We start from the raw sequence: 19,880 nt of genomic DNA, 5'->3' as shown, positions 1-19,880 counted from the left end.
AGACACTCTAGCCCTAATAATGGCATTTAGAGCAATCTTGAAAATCTTTATAAATTAAAGAATTAAAATACATGCATAACGTTAAAGTTTCAGTTTCGAAATATTAGTACTAGTTTAGTACTATATTAGTTATTTTTTAATACTTAAATATTTTTAGGGTGTAAGAACCAATTAAAACCCGCTATTTACATACTTTTTGACTGAAAGTATTAGGCATACTGTATTAACTTAATTAACTGTATTAAAGCATTAACTTTGAGATATTGTTTTTATTTAATGAACCCTGAGCCTTATTCAAAGTAAGTTTAAATTAGCTATTTCAGTTATTAATCAAAGTGCTGTTACTGTGTGACAGCAATATTTTATGTTTTATTCTTTTAAGGATAGTTCAGGATTTAAATAAATATAATTTCAGTCTTTTCAGTGCGATGTATTCACTGCTCTGTAATAGTCTATAAGACTGATTACTACTGTAAATTAAATTAGCCTTTTACAAAAATACTGTGCGTGTATGTTTTGTTACTTTTTTCAAAGACAAAAAATGTGTCAAGCTTGTCGAGTTATCGAGAGTCCAGTTTTCGGGGCTGTAATGTTGGTAATCTGAACCTAAAATGCTCTAAAAAAGTTAAAACTCACTATTTTCCCATCTAAAATTTCCAATTTCCCGGGGCAAGACCCCCTCCCCCAATATGTTTTATAAGTCGGCGCCCCTGGCTATATACCTGATCAAATGCAGCACAATACCACAGCTGTGAATGTGCTTCTAAAACATTTTGTCAACAATGTCAAACTGCAGCTTGCAGACAGGCAGTTTATTTTATTTTTTAAAATTATACTTCAGTGATGGTGCTGTGACACACACATCCTCACAGACCCAATTTACAATCAAGAAAATTTTGGGATTGAAGCAGGATGACCATTTTTGCTTCAGCCATGGGAAAAGTCCCTGTAATGATATTGGTGAAATATAAAATGCCTAGTCAGAAGAGCTATTATCATCATCCAATAATGAGAGTAAAGCTCAAAAGATTGTATTTAGTTTGAGAGATCCGCCAGCAGAAGACTTCAAGAATAGTGTTAAGTTCTTAAGTATTGTTATAGATACTAAACTGACTTGGGAGCCACATATTAAATACATTAGTGCAAGGCTGTCTAGAGTGGTGTATTTGTTAAAAAACTTAATAAACCATGTACCTGCGGCCTATGTAAGATCAGCCTACTTTGCTTTTTTTCAAAGTATTATACCTTATGGGCTTTTAATATGGGGCAATAGCTCACACCTTCAGGACATTTTGGTACTTCAGAAGAAAGTAATTCAAATTATCACAAACAGTGATAAACTGGCCCACTGCAAACCACTGTTTATCAACTTTTTATTAACTGTGATAAACATGCATATTTACACTGCCCTACTGCATATAAAGAGCAACTTATCAGAAATGGCTCTGAGCACTATGGGACTTAACGTCTATGGTCATCAGTTCCCTAGAACTTAGAACTACTTAAACCTAACTAATCTAAGGACAGCACACAACACCCAGTAATCACGAGGCAGAGAAAATCCCTGACCCCGCCGGGAATCAAACCCGGGCGTGGGACGCGAGAACGCTACCGCACGATCACGAGCTGCGGACACTTATCAGAATACCAGCGTAGAAGAGATGTACACTCTCATGGAACCAGAAATAGTAGCAATCTTGACATACCTTACTACAGATTATCCAAGTCATTGAACAGCTACGAAGTGGTGGGTATGAAGATGTTTAATAATTTGCCACTAGAATGGGTAGAAGCTCCATTTGATTTATTTAAAGACAAATTGTTCAGTTGGTTAGCTGCAAATCCATACTACTCACTTCAGGAATTTTACGACTAAAATATCATGGTGGTACCGATTTGGAGAGTGCAGCATAATTTCTTTAACTGAATCAGTTATGATGCAATGCTTTCATATTATTTCATTTTAAATATTGCATTTTATGTAAAACCTATGTCACATATTGATCTTTAACCCACGTATATATGATGTATAACTTGTATATATGCAACTTGACTTTGTCAATTGCTGTAATAACTGAACGACAATAAAATTTCATTCATTCATCTTCACACCTGAAGATCTGTAAACATTGGTATTCCACAAACTACTGACTACTAATAGGTTCTTTGTCTCTTCAAAGGCATTCAATCTTATGAAGATTTCTTGCAACAGAGGCACAGTACAGTAAGCAACACAAGTACAGTACAGCAAGTAGTTCCAGATTACTGCTACTAAACACTATTCTAATGAAGATTTTGCACAGATGTAAATGGAAGAACTGTTGCTATGCTTCATCTGAACAGCTGCAGGTTGAACAGTATGTGGCTTTCAAATACATTGAAGACTGGCACATATGACATTTCCAGCTTTCACACGAATTGGAAGATTATGTGAGTCAGCAGGAAAGACGCAGTTGATCTCAATTCTTTTTGTGACTTAGTGCCAAAGATCGTGTTTGGGTCTCTTCCTCCAACATTATATGCTAGGTGGATGTTCAGTTATTACCAAGGCACAGGGCACAGTTGTATGAACTCAACACCAAATGCTATGAAAAGATCTTATTTCTTACCTTGAAGTGCATTACATTTTTTGATCAGGATGTAAAGGAAAACAATGGGATATCCAAGGTGGAAGAGTATTTAAAATACAATTTCTTTCTTTATATTTGAATTTGTTAATGAAACTGTTCTTTGCAGTATTCTGCTGTCTATATATACTGCTATACATGTAAAAAATTATTATATGTTTATTATTACTGCTTGCATCTTATACTTCACTGATTTTTGTTTGTAACTTGCAACAACATAATAAGGATCTATCGCCAAAATTGGGCACCCAACCTGCCTCTTAATTCTTTACACCGAAAAGAAAACAATGCAATACTGCATAAGCATCAATCTCTTATTTGTTTACAGTTCTAAGTTACAGGTTAACCACATGTTTCAGGAATAGTTTTTCAAGGAGTACACATTGTTTACGATTACCAATTCCCAGCAGTGTTGGATGTCGGTGGTATGTGTAAATTATTTGCCAATGAGTAAAGTGAGTTGGGTGTTGTTCTTTGCACCGAAGATTGCTGTCATCAGATATTTACATATTTCAGTATAAAATCAAGTGGAGATTCGATTGTCTTGTTTTGTTGTTTGTGACAACATTCCCAAAACAGAGATGCAGAACAATAACAATATTTACTGAGCTTCTATATTATTTTGGAGTGTATGCTGTGGTCACAGAATGTTCTATAGATTACCCTGAGGCCACATTAGGATGCAAGGTAAAGGCTTATCATGCATTGTGTGGTGTCATGAGAATAACTGATGCTTGTTTAACACACATTGTCCTTAGGCAAATCATTATGTTCACCATTTGAATGATTGAAGTCAAAACAGATTGATGGTACTGGCAAGTTCAATATTTTCACAATTATTGAGCTGTACAAAATCGCAAATATCTACAAATGCATAGTAATTCAAACAAAGATGTAAAACAGAGTACTTTTTTTTTATAGTGAAGGTGTTAGAAATGACTGATTGCAAGAATACGATTTACATTAGTAACAAACCATATCAACAAAGAGAAAGAGGAACATACCTGTTGCCACTGCAAGATATTTGACAGAAATAAGAAATCATTACTCTCAATTATAACTGTTTCTTAGCAGACCAGTGGTCAGTGAAAATTTATTTCAATCTTCCCATATCACCACAGTAGATAATGAGAGCAGCCAAGAATATGAGCATGATCGTTATCTTGGACTACAGAAAAATAGGACCATTATATTTTAGAAGGTGCTGGTGAAAACACTTGTGACAGGAACACAGTTCTGCTTCCAGGTCATGGCAGTGTAATGATAAAACCACTATTTATAGAATACAGCTTTCTTCGCAGTACTGTATCACTCGACACACGAAGTGCAAGTTCAATTATCTCCTTACTCTTAAAATACATTAGCTCTATATAAACATTGTATTGGTGGATATCAAAAAAGAAAACAGATAATACAATTAGGTTTTGATAATTGGTGAACATTCATATTCCAAAGGCTTTATCATAGCCTCACAAAAACTGACAAACTCGCCGATGAACGAGGATGGGGGGGGGGGGGGGGGTGCACAACTACACACTCAGCTCAGAAATGACGAAGGAGGGTGGGGGAGGGTGTTCACTACCAGTCTACCGTGCAGTGGTGCAGTAGAGGGACGGGAGCTGGCAAAGGCAACAATATAGCACCTTACCAATGAGTCCCGCTCTTCTTCCGCTTGGCGTCGCTTTTTCTTTTCCATGTCAACAATTCGGCGTGCCATGCTTAAATTCATCTCTAGGTTCTCCTTCACTGCGTTCAGCTTTTCCAATTCTAAGCGAAGACGTTTGCATTCTAGTTCCGATGCCAGCCATCGTTTCCGACATTCTTCTTGGTTTAACACAAATTTGATGAACTCTGAAACAAAATAACACTTCGTTCAACTCTCGAAGAAAAGACATCATACACGTACCCTCAAGCGTACACTGCATGAAAACTACCTGGCTCACAGCCTCCTCCTGTAATCACATTAGTGCACCTTATTAAATCATCATATTGAGCAACAAGTGACGCAGCCATATCGCTTGCTAACCCACAAACAACCATCTAACGATGCAACAATTTTAAATTTCAACCGCCATCAGAGAGTATGTTACAAAGCAAAGAGTATAGCTGCGCTGGCCCATCAGGTAGATGGATCGATACGTAAGTTAGTTCAAAGTCCATGGAGCTTTCGTACGACAAACCGTAGTTACATGGAACGAGTTCTTTACATTACGTAACAAATTAATTTGTAAATATGCCTACATGTTGACCATTTACAAACGTATTTTTTCGTTATACAGTTGTAAGTTAGTACTCCTCTTAACAGAAACACTTTTACGAAACAGAAAGGGTTCTCAAGGAGAAACTTTGCACCTTGTTTGTAAATTCTACTTTGGTGTCTGTCAGACATTTTATATGACTATGTAACTTCTCAAAACTTTTGAATGCAGCACTATGCACACATGTTTTCAAGACAACCTTAATGTAAAGTAATGAACTCATTTTTGTATGTTATTGTAGTTACGTAGATTATTGTTCCTTTTGGACTGCAGTGGATTATTTACCACAAACTTCTTGAGGGCATAAATATTCTGAGAAGCAGCAGTCAGAATGGCCAACACCTTAAACAGATGTCTAAAAAATGATGAGTTACCTGAGAACATAAATCCAAAAGACAATAATAAATGAAAATAACTAGAATACCTCAACTTACTGATTTTCCTCTCCCCAAGATTTTCAGTGGTTCTGAGTACAAATGTGGCTGAAGTAAGTTGTTTTACGAGTTCCAAAATGTTGTCTTTCCGATTAAATTCTCATCAGTGTGGACACCTAAGACTTTTGAAGTTCCCACCCTATTTACTTCCTCCCCATGTGCTACAAACATCATTGGTATGGTACCCTCACATGTGCAGAACTGAATATGTTGTGTCTTTTTAAAACTGCAGTTGAAACCATTTGCAGAAAACCAGTCAATGATATTTTTAATAACTTGCTTTACTATTTCTTCTGCTTCTGTGTGTACGTTTGGATTGATTAGAATATTAGTGCCATCTGCAAAAAGAACTAATTCTGCTTGTTGTATATTAGATGGTAAAGGATTACATATAATCAGTATTATGCCTCTGGACTGTATTATTTGAATTACTAAGTACAATTTTATACATTCTTTTGTCTATATATGACTTTATGCGTTGGTTGGCTATATAATCAAGCCCACAAAAATATCTAATTAAACGTCTTAAACACGTCACAGAAAATACCAAACTGTGATTTCCTGGGGATATTATTTTTGGTAAAGTGTGATACTATTCTAGAACGCATCACCTTCTAAAAAATTTGGAAAATGATGCCAGTGGTGGAACAAGTCAGTAGCTATTGACATCTCTCTAATATGTCTTACATTTCTCTCTCTAGCAATGGCATATTTCAGATGCAGACTAGTCTGAAAACGTTTATTTCATATGCAACTTGAAACTCCATATCTACCTGCAGTGGATATCTGATTATGGATAAACTCTGAAACATGTCAAATGAGCAACAGACTCATTCCTTACCTGATGTTTGACTTTTACCATTGTAACCCACTCAGCCTGAATGCAGAGCTATTGACTGTTTTAATTCTAAATTTGATGTCAGATAACAAATACAAAAAGAAATATTTTTCCATGTGATATAATTACATATTAACAATTTTCGGTTTTTTCCTTTAGCTGTACTTTGAAACTTTACTTCTTGCCAAATTTCACTGTTGTAGATCAACAGGAGTACTCTTTAGGCTTCGATGAGTGAATTTGTGAGAATCAAAACGTGACATAATTCTTCAATTAAAACAATACCAGTCATGAAAGCATACATTGTATGATGTGACATAATTGGCCATATCTCTTTATTCCATTGACTTAAAAGCTAACGTTTATTATACCGCCAAGAGACCATAGACTTTACGGTATGACATATGTGAAACTGTTCCTGAGAAAAAGAGGTCTTAATAGACAGATGAACACATGGAGAGTCAGATAAGAAACGATAAAAATAATTTCTTGTGGTACATTTACAAATTAATGGATTCGAATTTTTTCCTTTGATTGTACTGTTACACCTTCGTTTTTGCTGAATTTCATCATTCTAGGCCGACAGAAAGTATCCCAAACGTTCTGATGGGTGACTTTGGGAATATTAAAATTGTGACTTAAATGGCCAGATCTTTGTATTGCATTGACTTAAAAGCTATAATTTTTAACATTTCCACAGGACCGTAGCCCTCACTTAGTATGTGACATAGACTTGATATGTCTACCCCTTACTCAGAAAAAGGGTTTTTATCAGTTGAACAGACAGACAGACAGAGAGATAGCAAAGTGATCCCAAAACGATTTTCTTTTACCAATTGAGGCACAGAACCCTAAGAAGAATTTCATTCAATCATTTATTCATTTGTTCATTCATTCATTAACTAACATACATTAAGAACTTAATTCGTTCAGTCATTCATTAAGTAATATACATTTAAGTAATATTTAACTTTGACTTGAAGACAAACATACCCTAATAACAGGAACTTAATTGAGAACAAATTTCTTGACTATTTAAAATCTGTCTTTGCAACTAGCAAAAAATATGAATTTATTTTATTATATTTTGCTTCATTCATTTTAAACAACATCAGTGGTCTGGGACAGAAAATGTTTAAAATTTGGTTTGGTTCTAGATGTTTTTATACTCACAAAAGGCATGATGAAACCTCATCCTGTCATCACGTTTGTCAAGAGTGTATTGATAGGAAACACCATGCTTCTGTTAATGTAATTCAACTATTTTGTTTTCATGATTACCAGGGGTGTTATCACATAACATGAAGTGCTCACATCTTTACACAATTGATGTGAGCATAGTGACAACAAAATTAAATGTAACCAAAAACTCTCTTAAAACAGATGTTTTATATTAGAGGTTTATCCAATTCACATACATTATCTGACTTGTACCTTGATAAACTTGTAATACACATAAAGGAAAGAAAGCAACTTGTGTTTTCTAGAAGTAAAATGTATAATGCAGAAAACAGACTACCTCAATTTCAGTCTTATGATATTCTCAAACAATCATCCTTTCCCTTGTCTGTTGTTATAACCAGAGAATTGTGACAATTGGTGATGAGGGACGACTTGTGGAGCCACTAAGTTGAAACGATCTCATCTTTTAGCAGCGATTCACACTTGCCAAGAAGAAACAAAGCGCCAAAATATATCCTTAATTATTTCAAATGGAGACACTCACAACCCATTAATGGCACAGAACAGAACAGATCATCAAAGCCAGTTTTCTCTGGAAGAAAATATGATTAAGCCATTTCACCAGAAAATAAAGGGCAAAACAGAGAAAAAAAATGAAATTTAATTGAACAGAATCTAAGAGTCCTTAGGCTTAAAATCAAAAAACAAGACGTGATACATTGGGAAGAGACTCTTCACTAAAGCACAATGAGACATTTTATCTACATCTACACCTGTATCACTCTTCTGCAGTTCACACTTAATTACCTGTTAGCCAATTCTTTGAACTCCCTTCAGACTATTTCTTTACCACTCCTTCAATAACAGCTTGTGGAGAAAATGAACACCAAAATCTTTCTATATGAGCTCTGATTTCTCTTATTTTACTATGATGATCATCTCTCCTTATGTAGGCGACAATAAAATATTTTCACATTCAGGGGAGAAATCTAGTGATTGAAATTTCGTGAAAAGATCTCGCCACAACACAAAATGCCTGTGTTTTAATGATTGCCACCCCAACTCGCTTATCATACCCATGATTCTTTCTCCCTTGTTTCACAGTAATTCAAAACGAGTTTCCCTTCTGTGGATTTTTTCTATGTTGTCCATCAGCCCTATATGGTAAGGATCCCTTATTAGATAGAAATACTCTAGCAAGGGTGAATAAGCATAGTGTAGACAGCCACTTTAGTAGACCTGTTGCACCTTCTAAGTAAGTAAATACTTTTTCCTACTATCTCGATATAATATGCCCAGTAAACAAGATTATACCAAAATTATCAATAGAACAAAAATGGACAGCAAAAGGTATTTCGATCTCCAGAAAAAAGAGAAAAATGGTGCACTGGATGTATAGGACTAGAAATGACGCAAACTTTTGAGTATATTACTGAAATTAAAAAAAAAGAAATGTGTCAAATTCTGCAGGCACCCAGACACCTAGATGTAAAACCTTACATAAGTACTGCCAACAACAAATGCAAGGTTTGCTGGAAAATTATCAACAGGAATCATACACCATCAGACTCACAGGAACATAGTAAAAGCAGTTAACATTCAGCAAATATAAGAAATCTATAACTGGACAGAACAATGATGTAAATCCCTTACTGATCATGTTTCCACAGTAGACAGAAGTGTAAGAGAAAGAAAACAAATACTAAATGCAATGACAAATGAAAAACATCCATTAGTCACCACAACAAATCTATGGGAGTGTTTACACTGATAGAAGAAGGAACATTACAGGTAATAGAAAACCTGAAAGAAACAAACTCATATGGAACTGGTGGAATAGCTTGTATATAAAACAAAATTCTGTATGCAGAAATTCAAGAGACCTCATATAACAACTAAACAACACAACATTCTTGGAAGAAATTTTTCCAAACTGCTTGAAGATAATGTTGATAAAACCCAGAACATGAAAAGAGAAATGAATACAAACCAGAAAATTGTACTCATAGCTCCACTACCAGTCACTTCAAAAATATTTGAATGAGTTTAAATAATGTAACTTACAGCAGTTGAAGATAAAACATTAATGAGTAAGAACCAGTTTCGCTTCCAGAAATGTACCATAATGCAGTCACAGATCTCACTGAGAATGTCATAACCAACTTCGAGTATACAAATAAATGTGTAGGAATATTTATGGGTCTAACAGAGGCATTTGACTGTGGAGATCACAAAATACTATTAGATATATTAGGACTGTGAGCTACAAAAGGAAATGCAGGAGTTTGAATTCTATCATACATGAAAAAATGGAGCCAGCGTACAGAAAATACAAAAACGCCACAGGAGAAAATAAGATCTGAAAGGAGAATTTTACACTTCTCTTTCCAACAGGAATCCAGTATGGCTCATTGCTTTTCATTTTACACACAAATCACATCTCAGATTTTGTTAACACTGGGAATATAGTTATTTATGCAGATGACACAAGGGTAAAGACACAGTATATCTAAAAATAAAAATCAAGTTCGAGTTAAATACCAGTAATGTTGACTGAAGATTTACTGAATTAAATGTACATCATATTGTAACTAAAATAGTTTGTCTAAATTTCAAACTGTCACAATAAAGATACCATCATTTACATAGGTGAGTTGGTACAGAAAACTCAAAATACACAAAATTCCTTGGAACAATATGACATTTTGGAAAGAAAAGGTCCTGAGTAACTGCAATAAGTTTAATATTCTTTATTGCAACTGTTTCAGCTTTATTAACATTCTTCAGTAACGCATAGTTTGATTTGATGTCCATATTGCATCTATAGTAAACTGTTTTTGTCTAATTCATAGAGATTATGTGACATGTAGTAATTATAAGTGTGTGGAAAACATTTTGACACTACTCTGATAGTTTGCTTACTACAAAATACGATTTGACATTTATTTGACAGGTCATTTACTTTGATTCTTGCAATCATTATTGTACATAATCATAATGTGCTAAATTCCAATTATTAAATAATATTTACTTATCAGTAACACCATATCAGCTGCTCCATAAATATATTTTGTCTACAGATCCAGTTCAAATAAAAAAGTAAATGTTAATGTTGGTGGTGGGGCAGTGGGATCATCTACTAATGTTGGAGGTTAACACATTCTCATTGGGCTCACACATGTTGTAGCTGTGGATTCCATGAATTTGCATCTTCTTAATCGTTATTTTATTATCTGCTTTGCTTCATGACACATTGTAAAGGTTCCATAACGACTTGAATATTTTTCCTATTTCTTCCACAAATAATGTCCCATACCTGATAGTGAAATTGTTGTAGGTTTTACATACATGGGTAAAGAAAGAACTTAGCTTGTGTGTAAGTAAGAACATAAATTAATCAAACAATTTTCAGTACATGAAATATTTTAGTCAGAACCTGTCAGTTCTGTTGAAGGATAAAATATAATTTTATTTCATTTCGTTTGGTACTTTGAGAAAAAGACAAAATTTAACGTAAAAGGTATTACATACATCCTTCTAAATATTGGTTACTTTGTGTGAGTGAACATATTTCCTCTATGAAATAAATGTTGATGTTCTGAAAGGTTTGGGTGACTCCTTTCTTATTGTTTCATCCTTCAGCTGTGTGCCATGCAAGATATGTGAAGAACATCCATTATGAATATTGCTTTTGTATAGTTAAATTCTGATACTACATTCAGCCCTTTTCTATCACAAATGGTGTCTCATAACCTCACTGTCTTGGATGGGCATAAACTGATAAGTGGATTCTTCTATTGAGCACCAGACCAACCACCTGATGTAACAGAAAACTCTCTAGAAAATCTCATTTCATTAGTACATAGGTTCCTCAATCATATTGTAATCATCAAAGGAAATTTTATCCACCCAACAGTCAATTGTACAATTACAGTTTTATTGGTGGTGGGCATGACAAGACCTCCTGTGAAACATTATTGAATACCTTCTCTGAAAACAGGCTAGAACAAATTGATCAGAACCCCTTTCACAATGGAAATACATTGGATGTAATGACTGCAAAGACATCTGACCTCTTTGAGAATGCCCACGTTGACTACAAGGCCGCTGTAATGATTACCAAAGCACATAGAGTACCAAAACAAGTAGACACCTTTATATGTTCTTTAAACTACATGAAAAAGGCTTAGTGTCATATTTCAGTAAGGGACTTGAAACTTTAGAACAGACTGGAGTGTGCAGAGAACTATAACCCAAGTTTAAAAGAATAGTTGAGCGTGCACTGAACAGATAAGTAAGTACCTACTACAACAGTTCATAATGGGAGCTTCATGATATATAATCACTGTAATGGAACTTTTAAAGAAACAGAACTACTGCATACTAGTTACAGACAAAGTATAGTGATGGTAGACAATGAAAATCTCATAACTTCATTTTGTGAAATTGTACAAGAGAAGCAAAAAGGCGACATAAAAAGTAATATAACGTGATACAGGTAATCTTGCTACATATGTATCTATATAGTAGAATTCTAGTTATTGACAGACTGGAGAAATCCATGCACTTTCAAATCTCTCTTTCATAATGGAGTTGCAGGTTACTGGAATTACGAGGTTTTCACAGACAGATGGATTTGTGAGGTTTCCATAGAGGGATGCGGAATGAAACGTATTTGGCTGTCAAGGGAGTAATGCATGAAGCCTTTAATGACTACCATGGCAGAATATTGTCAACAGATCTTTCACAAAACCCAAAGAAATTATAGTCATATGTAAAGGCTGTCAGTGGCACTGAAGTTAGTGCCTAGTCACTCATAGAAAAGACAGAAACTGAAACTGAGTGTGGCAAAACAAACTCAGAAATACTTAACTCAGTTTCTAAATGTACCTTCACAAAGGAAAACCCAAGACCACTTCCCCAATTTAACTCCTGTACTGCTGCAAAGAAAAGTGGACTACAGATTTGTGTCAGTGGTGTTGAGAAATACCTGAAATCGTTAAAAGTGAACAAAACTACAGGGCCTGATTGAATCACTATCAGATTATGTTTTGTTGTTGAGTTAGTCCCTCTTTTAACCATAAATTCCGGTGAGCCTTCGAACAAATACTGTTCTCAGTAGCTGGAAGAAAGCACATCCATTTGTTGTAGGATCTTAGAACATATTCTGAGCTCAGATGTAATGAGGTATTTTGAACAGAATGACCTTTATACCAATCAACATGGATTCATGAAATATCGAGCTTGTCAAATCCATCTTGAGTGATTCTCCCATGACGTCCAGAAAGCCATGGTCAAGGCATCCAGACAGATACAGTGTTTCTTGAGTTCAAAAAGGTATTTCACTCATTATCACACATGAACTAATATCGAAAGTGAAATCATATAAGGTATCAATCGAGATCTGTGACACAACATATTATCCTGGATGATGAGCCATCCATAGTTGTAGCAGTAACTACAGGTGAGCTCCCAGAAAGTGATTTCGGATCCTTGATGTTCACTTTGTATGTTAATAATCTTGCAAACAATGTTAATAGAAATATCAGACTTTTAACAGATGATACATCTATATATATGAATTACCGACTGAAAACACTGTGTAAATATTCAGTCAGATCTTGATAAAATTTCAAAGTAGTGCAAAGATCGGAAACTTGCTTTAAATGTTCAGAAATATAAAATCGTGCACTGCATAAGACGAAAAATCTTATTACCCTGTGACTGCATATGAATTAGTCTCAGTTTCAGTTGGTCAGCTCAAAAAAATATCAGGGTGTGACAATTCTTAGGGATATGAACGATCTCACAAGCTCTGTCATAGGTAAAGCGGGTGCCAGGCTGGAGTTCATTGATAGAATACTAGGCGAATGTAATCAGTCTACAAATGATACTGCACACAAAAGAGTTGTATGATCTACCTACTGTAATATGTTGCCCGTGTGTGCTGGACCTTTGAGAAATAAGTTAGTAAAGACAGCAGAGAATCGTGTAAGTAACAGGAGATTCTGAATTTAACTGATGAGAGGACAAAATACAAGAAGGCAACAAATAAAGCAGACAAAAGGAATTAATAAAAATGTTGTTTACAGAAAGCGCAAAATAGCTAAGCAGGAATGGTTAGAGGACAAAAGTAAGACTGTAGGAGCATGTATAAGTAAGGGAATGATAAATATCGCCTATTGGAAAATTAAAGAAGCCTTTGGAGAAAAGTGAAGCAAATATATGGATTCAAAGAACTGAGATGGGAAACCAGTACTAAGCAAAGAAGGGGAAGTTGAAAGGGGTGGGGGAATTATATAGGGGCATGAAAATGAAGGCAGTATTATAGAGAGGGAAAAGAGGTAGATGAAGATGAGATGAGAGATATGATACTGCAAGAAGAATTTGACAGAGCACTGAAAGACCTAAACTGAATCAAGTCTCCTTGAGTGGATGGAATTCCCTCAGAACTGCTGATGTCCTTGGGAGAGCCAGCTGTGACGAAACTATTTCACCTGATGTGCAGTATTGATGAGATGGGGGAAATACCCTCAGATTTCCAAAAGAATGTAATAATTGCAACTGCAAATAGAGGAGGGGCTGACTGATGAAAATATTAAGGAATAAGCAGTTTAATAAGTCAAGGGTGCAAAATACTGACAGCACCTATTTGAGAAGAATGGAAGAACGTCTTGGGGAGGATCAGTGTGGGTTCTGGAGAAATGATGCAATATTGACCCTCCAACTCATATTAGAAGACAGCTTAAACAATGGCAAACCTACGTTTAGAACTGTTGTGGACTTAGAGAGAGCTTTTGACAGTATTGCCTGGAATCCAGTATTTGAAATTCTGAAGAAAGCATGGTTAAAATACAGAGAGCTGGCTGGTATTTCCAGCAGGCAAACACGACTGGAATAGTTAGCATGGGTGGCATAGTTAGTGTGGCTGCTATCACAGTTGACATGGCTGGCTGGCTTGCATTTCTGGCTTGGCTGCAGTGACTGGTATTGATGGCATGGCTCATATGACTGGCATAGTCGCTATAGCAGGCAACACTAGAAGGCATGGCTAGCACATATGGCTGTCTGCCATGTCTGACATTGCTGATATGGCTGGCATGACTGGTATGGCCAACATGGTCAGCTGGCATGGTTTGCTGACTGGCATAGCTGCCATGGTAGGATGGCATGGCTAGCTGGCATGGCTAGCTGGCATGGATGTATTGCCTGGTGTGACTGACTGGCTGGCTGGCATGACTGGCATTGCTGGCATTACTGGCTGTTGTGGCTGACTTATATGGTTGACATGCCTGTCTGGCAGACTGGCATGGCTGACCAGTATGTCTGGCAGGCATGTCTGCCTTCGTGGAATGGCTGGCATGACTGGAATTGTTGACAGGGATGGCTGGATGGCATTTGGTATGAAGAGACTTCAGTCTCCATGATACAGCTTATGTGTGTGGAGTTGGTAACAATAAGGTAGAATCACTGGGGACAACACTGCTCACTTTTAGCATTGGGATCGAAAAGTTTACAGAGTATATGGAGGTACTGGCACATGTGCAATTCTCAGTACTTGTTTTCTAAAGAAGAAGGAAAAAAAATACCATGCAATAATTGATCTTTTGTGGCATACGATCAAAGTGATGTAACTCTGTTGCTGTCAGGGAGAAAGCTGCTAATGAAACAATATCACAAGGTGCACGTGTAATCAGTGTAGTACTGGCTAACTATATACATGTACACTGTGGGATGTATCATCAGGTATAGGAAAATTGATCTGGGTTAGCGTTGGTTCAGACTTATTGAGATACTTGTTTGGCATGGTAGAACCACTGGCATGCACAAAGCCTTAAATAAGTTGTATTGTATGGTGCATAGGAGCACAGTAGACATTATGGATATAGATGAAGGATTTGATTTGAGACTTCGTATGGTTCCTTCTAAGGTCATCAGTCCTCTAGAACTCAGAACTACTTAAACCTAACTAACCTAAGGACATCACACACATCCATGCATGGAGGATTTGTGGTGCCTGACAATTTTGGTATAGACAAGGTGAGTCTTACAAATGGCCTAGTGGTTGCCTATTTGAATGTCAACCATATCATTACCATTTCTGCTGTAAATGATAAAATCAAACAGTTGCAAGGAAAAAATTGAGAAGACATGGAAGCTTTATTGATTAGATTCACAGATTTGATTAAGCCAGCAGGTCTGTTACCAGTGTCTCCAGTCACACAGCATATAATACCAGTTGGCCACGGTGGCTGAGCGGTATTAGGCGCTACAGTCTGGAACTGCGTGACAGCTCCCGTCGCAGGTTTGGATCCTGCTTCGGTCATGGATGTGTGTGATGTCCTTAGGTTAGTTAGGTTTAAGTAGTTGTGAGTTCTAGGGGACTGATGACCTTAGAAGTTAAGTCCCAAAGTGCTTGGAGCCATTTTTTTTTAAAAAAAGCATAGGATACCAACAGGAAGCAATGCTCTGGTGTATAAGGAACAATATGAAGTCTCAAATCAATTACAACAGCTAATGAAGGAATTCATTGAGCAGCAAAAGAAATTTTATGGTGCCAGAGACTTCTCCAAGTCCCAAACATCTGTGATGCAGGCTGAAGCAAAGAATGAAAACTTGAACCAAGACTGGGATTCGAAGCAGGTCTTCTGCTCACTAGGCAGGTGTGCTAATCACTATGCCTCCCTGGCAAAATGGTTTTGCACAACTGGAAGGAATACTTTAGCATGCCTCCTTCCTCAGTATAAATTGCCCTTCATGCCTCAGCCCACTTGGTATCACTCCTAAACTCAAACAGCATTACACAGGCTCTCCAACTGTATTGGGATAGCACCTCAGCATCAAACGAGACGGAGGATTCTGCCTGAGAGCCAGGCATAGATGCTTTATTCAAATGAAACTCTGTGGTTCCATAGACCTTTCCAAGTCTCAAACATCTACGATGTATATATACAGACTAAAGTGACAAATGAAAATTAGTATGATGGCTGGGATTTGAACCTGGAACGGGGCAGATGTGCTAACCACTGTACCTTCATGGCACAGTGGCTTTGCACAACTGTACCGATTACCCTAGCACCCAGATTCCTATTCACAGCTCAGCCTATTTGGTGTTCCCCCAAAACATGAATAGCACTTTAGCATGTGGCTGTGTTTCAGGCACAATCCCCTATTTCATTTGATGCTGAGGTGCTATTCAAATACTGTTGGGTGGCCTTCGTTATGCTGTTTGAGTTTAGAGGGAATACCCAGTGGGCTGAGATGTGAATGGGAATTTGGGCCAAATAGGGACTTGTGCTACAGTAATTCCATCTAATTTTGCAAAGCCATTGTGCCACACTTTCTGGGGTGGTAATAGTTAGCCCAAGTTTCTAGTGGGTGGGAGATCTGGATCTGAATCCCGATCTTGGTACAAATGTTCGTTTGTCACTTCAGTCAGCATGTATACATCATTGAGGATATTGATAGTAGAGTGTAAAAGTTATTATTATGCTCCAAAAATCATCAGATTGTGCCAAAAGAAAGATTCTGTTGCGATTATCACTTCTTAAATGCAAAAAGTGTCACTGAAGTGTATCTCATCCCGAACTTTGTGGAGACACTCTACAATCAGGGTCAATGTAAGTATTTTTCGACTATGGATTTGAAGAGTGGCTACCATCAGCCTGAAGCAGTTCCACAAAACCGGCCACATACAATTTTTGCCACACTATAGGGACATTAACAGTATAGTTGAATGCTGATTGGACTAAAATGTGCTGTGGCTAGCTCTCAGAGACTCGTGATGGAGTGCTTCGCTGTTTGAAACCTCAAAATGCTTGTTGTAAAATGATGACATAATCGCATTTTCAAACAAAGTGTAAGAACATGTGAAACAGTTGCAAGAAATCCTTAAATGACTAAGGGCAGCTTGCTTAACACTCGGTGCCAATAAGGGCCGTTTCACTCAACAAAAGTAAACCATCTAGGGCATGTAAATAGACAGGAAGGAGTAAAGACTAAGCCGCATTTAATTTCAGCAGTTCGTGATTTTGTGCCACCACAAACTACAAAACAGTTACAATCAGTTTTAGCTTCTGCAATTATTATTGGAAATTTCAAAGAAATTTTTCAGGAATTGTCGAGCACTTGAATCAAACCTCAAGTGTCCGTGCCGATTTTTGTAACACGAGTGGGTGCACAGCGCACTCTGTACACATTTAAAGAATAGTTGTCTTCATGTTACCAAGGTAAACATGAGTGAGCAAAATCGCAGATTAACCTTAGTTTAATTAAACAAAGATAAAATAAACTCATATTATATGCGCTAAATCTCTGTTTAATTAAAAAATAATGAAATAACCTTTGATTTTATCATTGTGATGCTGTATAAAAGTAATGACACTCTCTAAGCATTGAACTGCACTGTTGCATCAGATTCCAACCAACCATTTATTCGATTACTAATTATCTCATAGACAACTGCCTCCTTGTGAGACTGTGTCGCTAGCTCTGAATCTTAGTCGTTCTTTTGCATGGATCATACATTTTTCCTCAACCAGCATGCAGTTTATTTTATATTACTGCTGCTCAGTTCGACGTATGACAGCATAACTTAGCACTGGATTAGCTGACGCAATAATGAAGGAATAGGTATGGGCCCACAGTTGTAAAACAACAATGGAACATTACAATACAATGTTATTTGTGGTTGGCTCACTTTATACAAAGGTGCGTCTGCTCGAGGGTTAAGAAAAGGAGTAAAATTCGAGTGGTCAGTAGAGTGTCAAGTCGCATTGGAGAGGTGCACAGCTTATCCTGTTACACAAGCAATACGACAGATGGGTGTGTCTCGAACGAAATCGTGGATAATAATGAACGTGAAGTGGTTTATGCATCGAGACCATTGAATAAAGAAGAAAGCAATTATTCAACAACAGAAAAAGATATGCCAGCTGTTATTTATTGTGTTATCTACTTTAGCTGTTATTGTTTAAGGACAAACATTTAAGGCAGTGGCTATTGGGACCGAAAAACCCTCCAGTAGGTTAACACGATGGACATTGAAATAAAGCAAGTTCACTTATGAGATAGGGCACAAATCTGGGAATATGCACACTAACACAGACACATTAAGTAGGAAAACTGAGCTCTGTAAGCACCAGACAAAAGTTTGTGAGAAAGGCGGAAAGCAGAAGGAACAGACACAAGTCGTCAGGCTTCCCGTCCACAGCAACAGTTTTTGATACATTATGATTTGCTGTGCAGAAATACAAAGTGAGCACCATGTGTGGTGGTTCCGGCATTATTTTGAAATGAAGTGTTGCAACAGGCTCATAATCACCTGATGACAGATCATGAAGGACATGAACGACAGATAGATGCATAGCAGGAAAGCTGTTGTGGATAACCAGGAACCAAGATGTGACTAGTACATGACAGATTGTGTGTCATGTGCGCAAAGAGCAGGTTTAAGTCACTGATGTGCACAATTTCAGAGATTAGCAGAAGCGACGACACCTTCTGAAATATTTTCTTTAGATATTCTTGGACATTTCAATAGGACAGCAGCTGGTTACACGTATATTCTAAGAGTAATAGATCCTTTTTTCTGGTTCAACGCAATGATGGTAATTCTGGACAGTGAGCAAGCACAGCAGTAAACACATTGCTTACGACTTAGATACTAAAGTTTGGTTTTCCTGATTCTTTAATTGCAGATCAGGATATAAATTTTATGTCAGACCTTCTGAAGAAGTTGTGTCACCTGTTCCTATATGAAAACTTTGTACTATTCCTTTCCATCCATAAGCTAACGAGTGTACTGAATGGGTTCACCAGACAATTTCAAGGGTTTTAAGGTACCCTCCATGAACCATGGACCTTGCCATTGGTAGGGTGGCTTGCATGCTACAGTGATACAGGTAGCAGTATTGTATGTGCAATCACAATGGAGGGGTATCTGTTGACAGGACAGACGAACATGTGGTTCCAGAAGATGGGCACAAACCTTTCCAGTAGTTGCAGGGACAACAATCTGGATGATTGACTGATCTGGTATTGTAACAAGAACCAAAACAGCCTTAATGTGCTGGTATTGCGAACAGCCAAAAGCAAGGAGAAACTACAGAAGTAATTTTTCCCGAGAGCATGCAGCTCTTCCGTATGGTTAAATGATGATGGCATTCTCTTGGGTAAAATATTCCAGAGGTAAAATAATCCTCTATTCAGATATCCAGGTGAGGATTCCTCAGGAGGATGTTCAAGAGAAACAAAACTGGTGTTCTATGAGTCAGAGTGTGGAATGTTAGATCTGTTAATTGTGCAGGTAGGTTAGAAAATTTAAAATGTGGAATGGATAGGTTGAAGTTATATATAGTGAAAATTAGTGAAGTTGGGTGGCAGGACGTCTGGTTATGAGAATAGAGGCTCATAAAACCAAAATCAATCAGGGGTAATGTAGGAGTGAATTGAATAATGAGTACGAAAATAAGAATGTGGGTAAGCTACTACGAACAGCATAATGAACATATTATCGTAATCAGGATAGACACAAAGCCAA

At 36.9% G+C, this 19,880-nt stretch overlaps 1 protein-coding gene across 1 annotated transcript in view; it reads right to left on the bottom strand.

The window, feature by feature from the left end:
• LOC124788278 (rac GTPase-activating protein 1) overlaps positions 1-4,706 on the bottom strand; it is a 138,038-nt gene extending 133,332 nt beyond the window's left edge. Inside the window, exons 1-2 of the mRNA XM_047255505.1 lie at positions 4,562-4,706; positions 4,276-4,478 (exon numbers count right to left, since the gene is read on the bottom strand). Coding sequence (XP_047111461.1) covers positions 4,276-4,478; positions 4,562-4,667 — 309 coding nt within the window. The 5' untranslated portion in view covers positions 4,668-4,706. The remainder of the gene's footprint in view (positions 1-4,275; positions 4,479-4,561) is intronic.
• Between the last annotated feature and the right edge of the window lie 15,174 nt (positions 4,707-19,880).

Source organism: Schistocerca piceifrons, chromosome 3 (genome assembly GCF_021461385.2).
Source record: "Schistocerca piceifrons isolate TAMUIC-IGC-003096 chromosome 3, iqSchPice1.1, whole genome shotgun sequence".
Classification (NCBI taxonomy): domain Eukaryota; kingdom Metazoa; phylum Arthropoda; class Insecta; order Orthoptera; family Acrididae; genus Schistocerca; species Schistocerca piceifrons.
Note: the sequence above shows the minus strand (reverse complement) of the source record. Positions and strands in the feature narration are given on the sequence as shown.